Source organism: Neomonachus schauinslandi, chromosome 13 (genome assembly GCF_002201575.2).
Source record: "Neomonachus schauinslandi chromosome 13, ASM220157v2, whole genome shotgun sequence".
NCBI lineage: Eukaryota > Metazoa > Chordata > Mammalia > Carnivora > Phocidae > Neomonachus > Neomonachus schauinslandi.
In genome coordinates, this window is record NC_058415.1 from 12,317,449 (window position 1) to 12,327,307 (window position 9,859).

At 40.5% G+C, this 9,859-nt stretch overlaps 1 protein-coding gene across 2 annotated transcripts in view; it reads right to left on the reverse strand.

Annotated features, from left to right (window-relative positions):
* The window catches only part of PTAR1 (protein prenyltransferase alpha subunit repeat containing 1), a 46,080-nt gene extending 36,746 nt beyond the window's left edge, over positions 1–9,334 (reverse strand). For both annotated transcript variants that reach the window (XM_044920617.1, XM_044920616.1), the window contains exon 1: positions 9,200–9,334. In XM_044920617.1, coding sequence (XP_044776552.1) covers positions 9,200–9,285 — 86 coding nt within the window. In that variant the 5' untranslated portion in view covers positions 9,286–9,334. The remainder of the gene's footprint in view (positions 1–9,199) is intronic.
* Positions 9,335–9,859: the final 525 nt, after the last annotated feature.

Here is a 9,859-nt window from a genome sequence, read left to right on the forward strand (position 1 = left end):
AGCCTGCTTCTCCCCCTCCCACTCCCCCTGCTTGTGTTCCCTCTCTCGCTGTGTCTCTCTCTGTCAAATAAATAAATAAAATCTTAAAAAAAAAAAATTGCATATACTCTGAGCCTCAGTGATTCCACTGCTCAGAAATTATCCTATGCCAAAATGTGTCAATAGGATGTTTACTGCAACACTGCAACAAAACTGGAAACAATCTAAGTATGTATCAATATAAGACTGGTAGAATAAATAGGCTAATCCATGTGGTAGAGGTGTACATAAATGAGGCAGATCAGCATATGCTGGAATGGAAAGGATGCCAAGATATATAAAACCAGAAAAAGAGCATACTAAGTGTATGGCATAAAGCATTTTGTATAATTTTTTTCAAAGAAGGATCCCAAGAAATTGGGGTGGGGGGAGAAAAAGTATTTTATTTTTATACAGTTTAAATTTTCTAATCATTTGTATGTATTATTTCTATTATTTAAAAAATGTCAACAAATGTACTTACACTTGCCTAGTAATATATGCAGAGAAGAAACAAATTATCAACAAAAGTTATCTTGTCAATGAGATTGTGGACCATTTTCTTTATAATCTTTATAATCTTCATACTTCTTTATAATCCTTCATACTTCATTGAATTAAAAAAAACAAATACACACTGATAAATGTTGCTAAAACACAAAATACATTTCAGAATTTAGGTCATTTTCATTTAAGGCAGCATCTGTGTCCTTCAGTCTGCCTCACCTTAAATTGAAAATTTACATTTGAGGCGAAGATTTAATAAATGATATGTACAGCAGCTGATTTACATAGTAAACGAACCAGCAAACATAAAAATGGTTTTGCAAAAACTGCACACGCCTTTCAATTACAAAGATGTTGTGATAACTGCCTACATTAAAGAAAGAAAAAAGTGGTTTTCAGAGCTTATGTATGACATTTTCTATTGCATCCCCGGGATTCTTCAACCAAGAACACAGTAGTTTGGTAGATACAAGAGGGGGAAACAGGAACAATTACAGGTTATAAGAAAAGCCCTCCTTATTTGGTAGGCCACCATCACAAATTGATGGGAGGCTGTGGAACTAAAATAGAATCTCTCCTGAAAACTCTACACTAGATAGTTCAGAGGTAACCTACTTTCTACTGATCACTTCATTAACGACACAGGGATCCATCAATAAACAAGGGTACTACTCTAGGGGTTAAGTCACTAACCATTCTTTCAAGCTGATTTCACCTGAAGTAGATTTTAAGACCTAAGGCTTTCTGTCCTTACAACTGGCTCAACTGATTCAGAGGTGTTCTGATATACCACATCAGCACTACCTAAGCATCTTCTGAGGACGAAAATGTACTGGTACTATGTTAGGTCCTGAAAATGCAAAAATGAATAAAACAACATGGTCCCAGACTTGGAAGTGCTGCTGGTTTTGATGAAAATTGTATCAATATCTATAATAAAATGTTAACACTTTGCCATTCCAGTAGTACAAAGTTTTGTAGGAAGCATGAAGCAATGCTGAGAGCGCATCTGAGTTCAACATCCAGTATTTCAAAAAGTTTTTGCATCTGTATTTGGTTAATGTGACATCTACCTAATTCACCATTAGGACACCTTGCCACATCCAGAGCTATCCCTAACATATGTCTGTATCTCTGGTATTTTCTGGTATTCAGGTATTATTATATAAAACAGAACATTTAAAAATTAAACTAGAATTACAATGAAAAAAAACTCAGTGTAATTATTTAAGGAAGTCTGTTGTCTGAGATCTAATAACCACTTACAACACTTCAAAGAACTGCCGAAGTCAACAATATGAATGCTAGAGTAACAAGAATAAACAAGACTAAAAGATCCTACCTTTGGGTACAGTCCATTTGCGGGGAAGGGGGCAGAGTTACTTAAATTCACAATGTAAAAACCTGCCTTGCTCATTATTTACGCCGAAAATAAAATGCCCAATTAATAATTCAGTACCTAAATGAAAGGACAGAGCCATCTGCACGAATAAAAAACATACTTCTTTAGTTGGGTACCATTCTTCCGAGAACTAATTTTAAAAAACAAGAATGCCTTGATACAGCAGATGCTCAATAACTGCTCTGAAAGGCTGATTATCATGCACTTCAGCGAGCAAAGTCAAATAAATCGTTTTCAAAGAATGTCACTTCTTGATTCTCCAAAAGAACATTATCTCTGACTTCCTTCTAATGCAATGGGTCCAAGTCCTAGCTCTGTCAATATTTTATATATATTGGCCTTAAATAACATTTGGCCTCTACAGACTTTAATTTCCTCATTTGTAAAATGGCAGAGTTGCATTCCATCTCTAAATAAGGGAAATGGACTGCTAGGGTCTCCTCCAGCTTTCAAATTCTGACTGAGAAACCTGGCAGTTATTCTCAGGGAAGTGGCCATATCAGGGAATGTAAAGCACTAGGGAAAACATGAAAAGAGAGGTAGTAGGATGTATACTAAAGTGCTCCATCTTCCAAGGTCCAGGGTTCTAGCTAGTCTCTGTTCTACCACTGACAGTCAAATGGGAACGTGGCAAGTCACTTGTCATCGGTATCCTTATCTGAAATACATAATAATGCCTCTTAGGAAGAGCAAATATGACAAGGTAAAGAATGTGGTAAGCTCCGAAGTGACAGGCAAAGATGAAGTGTATTATCTTTAATTCAGTTAAGAGCCTGAGGCCAACCAGAAAAGTTACTTGATTAACAGATGGGAAGGTGAAGCAAAAACGTTAAGCCTTTGTCAAGTGATCTGACCCTAAAATACAGTGCTTTGCTGCTTCCTAAAAATATAATCTGTACTTGATAAAGATAGGTAGGTCAATAAGCTTCCAAGTAACAGTGTGTTTGACTTCAGTGTGTTTGACTTCTATGCTGAGTCCCTCAGGTCATAGTCCACTTTTTTTCAGACAATTTAGAATAGGATTCTAGAATCATTTTAAAATTGGAAGGGACCTCATCCCCCCAGTATCTCATTTTATCAGACAAGGAAACTGAGGTCCACTGAGGTTAAGGTGGTTACCCAAGGTCACACTGCTAATGCTAAGTTAAAAATCTAGATCTCTTAATAGCCCAAACCCATGACACTAAAGATAAAAACATCTGTGAAAGCAAGCAGGATTTAAATTAATTCCTTCTAGATTTCTGGCTATTTAAATTCTAATTTTATATGCAAGAAAAGTTAGAAAACTCGGGGTGGGGGGAGGAACAAACTAAAAGTCTTTTTGTCATCCTTCTACACTACTGTTTGGGTATGCATCCTTTTTTTTCTAAGTGTTTTTACCGAAGTGGAATTATAGTGGATGTGCTCTCCTACAATCTTTTCTTTTTATTTATTTATTTCTATTTAAATTCAAGTTAGTTAACATACAGTGTCATATCGGTTTCAGAAGTAGAATTTAGTGATTCATCACTTCCGTTATATGTAACACCCAGTGCTCATTACATCAAGTGTCCCCCTTAATGCCCATCCCCCATTTAGCCCATCCTCCCACCCACCTCCCCTCCAGCAACCCTCAGTTTGTTCTCTACATTTAAGAGTCACTTATGGTTTGCCTCCCTCTGTTTTTAGCTTATTTTATTTTTCTTTCCCTTCTCCTATGTTCATCTGTTTTGTTTCTTAAATTCCACATATGAGTGAAATCGTATTTGTCTTTCTCCGACTTATTTCACTTAGCATAATATACTCTAGTTCCATCCACGTTGCTACAATCCTACAATCCTTTTTTAAAAATTCATATTAAACATCTTCCTATGTAATTTTTATATTTTTAATGGCTTCAAGAAATGTGCTATAAATACCAAATACATCTCCAGTTATTTCCTTGTGAAATAATGTTACAAGAGAAATTTCTGATTCTTTTGCTACGACCAAATTACAGTGTTTTATATTTTTAGGTTTCTGCCAATTTAGATCCCTGATATTTAACAAGGACACTCAATAACTACCTACATTACCAATGTCAAAGGATTGTTAAAGACATGAAGGTTTGGGATGGTGAAAAAGTTCTAATATTCTCAAATAACATGAAGCTCACTTTTTAGGTTACTTTTGAAGGCTGTTCCAAAAAAAACCAGCAAAATGGAATGAACACATTTGCTTAAAAAGATCATACACAGCATGGTAGAGCTTTCTGAGTGCTTCACTTCACAATGGGGATCCACTGACTTCCAAATGAAGTTGAAAAGTTCATATAACACTGATACTTTGTTCCTCATGTTTAGACAGCTTTTCTTGTCTGCAATTTCAGAAACATCATCAATTAGAGTAGGCCCCACATACTATTTTCAAAAGTAGTATCACCCAGTTTCCCTTTTGGGAGGGAAGAATGGTCCCCAAATACTAAACTGAACCCTGTAATGTGGAGTGACCACACAGAAAACACAGCCAAAGGATTCAGGAAATGATACAAATCTTCTTAGTCTAATAGTTATTTTGGGGGTGCCTGGGTGGCTCAGTCAGTTAAGCATCCCACTCTTGATTTTGGTTCATGTCATGATATCAGGGTCATGAGATAGAGCCTTGAGTAGGGTTCTGTGCTCAGCGCACAGTCAGCTTGAGATTCTCTCTCCTCCCTCCGCCCCTCCCCCTGCTCGTGTTGTCTCTCTCAGATAAATAAAATCTTTAAAAATAGTTTTTTTCGGGCGCCTGGGTGGCTCAGTTGGTTAAGCGACTGCCTTCGGCTCAGGTCATGATCCTGGAGTCCCTGGATCGAGTCCCGCATCGGGCTCCCTGCTCGGCAGGGAGTCTGCTTCCCCCCCGACCCTCCCCCCTCTCATGTGCTCTCTCTCATTCTCTCTCAAATAAATAAATAAAATCTTTAAAAAAAAAAAAGTTTTTTTCCCCTTCAAACTGGAAATTTTTCCAGAATGACTAAAAAGTAAAGTTAGCAAAATATCTAAAGGAACTGACCCTTACATATTGATAATTAAAACTTTGCTGGTGATTAAATTAAGATATTTCAGAAACCTCATGGGCTTTCTCCATTTTAAAGAGTACTAACTTCATGTATCGTTGAAATATTGCTGGCCTTATTTTAAAAACAGCTACAAAAATTGCTACTGTCTATTGAGTGTTGTATGCAGTGCTCTGTGTTTCATTTATTTCACAGTCTTATAAAGTAGGAATTTTAACCCATTTTAAAGATGAAGAAAGAGTCTTGTCTAAGTCTACCAGTTACTAATCGACAAGCCAAGATTCAAATCCAGGACTGTCAGATTCCAAATCCAAATTTTTACAACTATGCTATTATTTAAATAAATAGATAAAAAATGAAGTGTAAGAAGACAATTAAGACTTGTAGTTTCCTACTCTTCAAATTCAATGTAAAGATGTGCTTTTCCTTACTACTCCCTTACTTCAAAACTTTCACTGGGGCCTATGCACTGCCTAGGAAGTCTGTTTTCCCTGAGCCAACTCATCCATCCCTCAGGTCCCATTTTAATTGCTATTTCCTTAAAAGATTTATTTTGAGCTTCTCATATAAATTAGGCCGTCTGTTATTATTCCTTCAAAGTATCCTTCTTATTCTTTCAGGCTCTTTTCATATTCTGTGTGTTGATTTGTTCCACTGGGCCAGGGACCATGTGTGATATGTTCACCCCACTCCTAGACCTGCACATCCAGAGACTAGAATTTTATCTGTCAAATACACATGCTCTTTTGTTAAACACATACATGGAATGAAAGAAATTAAGCCACACAGTCAAGGACTTCCATAATTTGATTCTACTATATCTTTTCAATCACATTTTGCCACTTTGGGTTAATTTACAGTTTCATGTGGAGGTCTCTGGCTCTCTCTCTGAGACTATAAATCCTACCCAGCCTTCAATGTTCAGCTCAAACCCGCCTCCCTTAAAGGCCCTGGCCTAGACATACAAAGCCTTCCTCCTACGCCTAACATACTCACATAGCATTTGCTCACCATGCTGCCAGTCCAGCCTTTATCACAACCTGCTTTGCACAGTAAATTTACTGTTCATGCAGGTGGGTCTTACGTCTGCATCTAGAGCTACACTGTGCAATACAGTGGTCACTGGGCATATATGGCCACTATGTGTAAGTTAATTAACATTAAATAAAATTTAAAATTCAGTTCCCCATTCACATTAGCCCCATTTCAAGTATTTAATAGCTACATATGGCTAGTGACTACCATACTAGACAGCACAGACAGGACAATTCCACCATCACAAATATTTCTGTGCCTTGAGTATAAGAACTATATTTTATACTACCCATTCCATACTGTGAGGATAGTACCTATAACATCTCATAAACAGTGAGAGTTCAATAAATATTTTAAGCAGTAATAAAAAAATAACTTGGTGAGCAAGAGACCTTTGACATGACCCTAATTACACCGTAAGCAGCTGTCTTCCACATTAGCACAGGTCTATTTATTAAGCTATTGCTAGTCCCTGAGTCAAGCCTTCAGCTGTTTTTCCAATGGTATTCTCCAAGAGTCAACCATACAAAAATTTGTATGGTATTTTTCAATTTATAAAGTACTTCACATTCATCATGCAGTTGGCCAAAATGGTTTTCTGAGGAATACAGAAATTCAGGTTAAATCTAATATTTAGCTAGTGGCAGCTAAGGGCCAGACACTGGGCGAGCTGATTTCCCTGTGTCTCATCAATCTCACTAGATCAAAAGGAAAATGAGTTGACAGAGGGTAACCTATCCACATCTACCAGTAACAAAATCCACATCTTAACCAATATCTGTTCGACTCCTCCTGGCTAGGCATTTTTACAGAAACAAGGTCAATATGTTTAATGAAGTAGATATTGTCTAATAAAATTACAATCTATCTTGTATTTGAAGAAAAAAGGAGAACTAAAAGTAAAGAATGAAAAACTTTTTCCTATAATACCGGAAAGTGTAATTAGGTAACTAACTTTTGAGATAAACAATGGCTTTTTTTTTCTTTTAGCCAGAAATAGAGCCAATTTATTTCGGAAGTAAGAGGGCTAGATTAGGGGAAGAAGTACAGGCAATTTTAAAAAATCCAAACTGTAAGACATTTTTAAAGATGCTGTGTAGTAATATTATCGAAGATATCGTTATTGTAGGAAACATATACTAAAATATGGCTGAAAATTAATATTAAACAACGAGTTAAGCTATTTAAATTCTTCGGACCTTTATTATGTATCATCATTTCAAATTATTTCAAACGCTCAACTTATTTCAAACTTTTAAATCTTGAATGACCCAATGTTTATTAATAATTTTAAATTATGCACTGACAGCATATTAGTGAGCTTTCACCATTAAAAATATGATTGGGGGCATTAAAGTCCTTTATGACTTTCAATAAATATGATCCAGAAAAGCTGAGATGTGTTCCAAACTGCGCTCTCAACCCACCAAACCAGTGAACACTCAATCTGTTTCTTCAAATATAAAACACTGATTTTTTAAAAGATTTATTTATTTGAGAGAGAGAGAGAGAAAATGGGGGGAGGGGCAGAATAGAGAGAGCGAGGGGAAGTAGACTGCCTGCTGAGCAGGGAGCCTGATGCAGGAGCAGGCTGGATCTCAGGACCCCGAGATCATAACCAGAGCTGAAACCTAAGAGTCAGATACTTAATGGGCTGAGCCACCCAGGTGCCGCTGATGTGTTTTTTCAATCTACCTCAAAGAGAAACTACGATTACTGTACTTATTAGGCTTCTTTCTAATCTCTGCTATAATTTCTTCACGAAAACAACATCAGTGATGAGAAAATAGGCTGTTCACTTATACAACTTTTTTTTTGAGGTTGTCTCTTACACTAAAGTTCTCATTCTCAAAAAGGGACTGAAACACTGATATACAAGGCATCAAAGCATTCTTTAAAAGACCCAGTATCCACTATGGTTACTGCCAGGAAATCATTCCAAACACTCGTTTTAAAAAAAGGCAGCAGTCACAAGGGGAAAGGAAGTGGACACTGTCAGAGGTGGCAGGTGTGTTTTGAGGCCAGCCACGCTTTGCTTTTAATGAGGCACTATTACAGGTCTCCAAATGTGTGCCACCAGGGAGCAAGACATCTGAGGGCTTCTTAATTTTTATAAGCATCGCTTTGAAGGAAAAGAACACTTCATTTAGATGTAGGTTTGGTGCCTACGGTTTAAAATGCGTAAAGGGCATAATTCATGTGTTCCAGTTTAAAAAATAAAATATTAAAAGAAACCTTCACGAACAATTAGAAAAAGTTGAAAATAATGTAAAACTGGATTCCAGGTATCTTTCTTTTTGGGGGGCAGAGAAGAGAGGAAGGGTAACTAAACACTCTTGCTTCTCCCTCCTCTTTTGTACACTGTAGACAGATATTCTAGTAGCTTCCTTTTTCACTCGTTAAAGCAGAAGTGTCAGGAAGACTACAGTCTCTTCTGGCATCTTCCCAGAGTACTCCAAGTACCATGAAAACGAAGGAGGGAGCGAGACGCGTGTCAGTCCTGTGGTGCCCTACTTAGAGCAGCAGTGTCTGGATAGGAAAAGAGTTAAAATGTTTCCTGTAACTATGAATCAGCTAATGGCTAAAAAGTGTCAAGGTTTCATGGGCTTCACACCAGACCCCATCCTATGCCTACAGAAGCTACACTCTCGAGAATGCTCTGTTCACCTTCAAAACAGTGTTTCATCGGAGTCCCTCCACAATCTTGGGACAAGTGAGGAGAGAGTCAAAAGCAGCCTCAAACTACCTCTGGCTAGTAAACTGGCCCACGGAAGATCTGATCGTCGGTGATCTACCCCCCCACACCACTTACCACCGGTCCGGGATGAACCTCAAGAGTTGTGTTTACAAAGCATCTACAGACCCACACACGGCGTGCCCGTGTGCCTTACACGGATGTAGGATGGGGACACACGCGTGAAGTCCTTCGAGTTGCGTGAAGTCCCACGGAAGGGGTGGGAGGGAGAGCGAAAAAAGTCGCTCCGTTGTGATTTTCCGAGGTCACTTCTAGGGACTCACCCGCGGGCGCGTTCCGGTAGCGGAAAGCGGGCCCTGAGGCGATCGACGACAGTCGGGCCCCGGACCTCGATCGGTCCCCTCCGGCGAGGGGCGCGCGGGCCGGGACGTGCCCCCAGAGGTCGGCTCGAGGCTCGGCCCCGCCCCTGCCCGCCCCCGACGACCCCCACAGGCGGTGGAGGCGGCCACGCCGCCGGTGCGCGACTCACATGTGCGGATTCCTCCTGAAGGCGTTGGTGATGTCCTTCACCACCCGCTGCACCAGCACGGCCACCTCCTCGCTCGTCTCGGCCATGTTGGCGGCGGCCGCGGCGGCTCGGGCGCGCCTCCAGGAGAGCGCCGGGCGGCCGGCGGGAGTTCCGCGGGGGTGCGCGCGCGTGTGCGCCGGTTTGGCCGCGCCCCCGCCCCCGCGCCCGCCCCCGCCGCAGTCGCCGCCGCCGCCGCCGAGCACTTCCGGGTCATGCCACCGGCAGCTGGGGCGTGGCGCCCGCCGCCCACCGCCCACACGGGCTGAGGCAGCCTGGTTGGTCCCCGACTTTTCGCTAGCAGCCGAGCTTCCAAGCGTCCGGGAAGGTGCTGCAGATTCCTTTGCAAAGTTACTTGAGGTCGTTGTTTTACACAATTTATTTTAATTTCTAGTTCACTCGGGGCCGAAGAGGGAGGGGTTCTAAAGTCACTCCTCCGGAGCCAGAGTCGGCGTGAAGCCCACCCCCACCCCCTTCCCGGCCACCCACTCTCAAGTGTTGTGGGAAACAGCTTTCCTGAGCTTCTGCAGGAAAGTTTAACTGAGGGTGCAGGTCCTCCTGAGCTGTTCGTCCCTTGGCGTGTGGGGAGCCTCTTCGCCCTCTTTTCCCAAATGGAGGGATGGC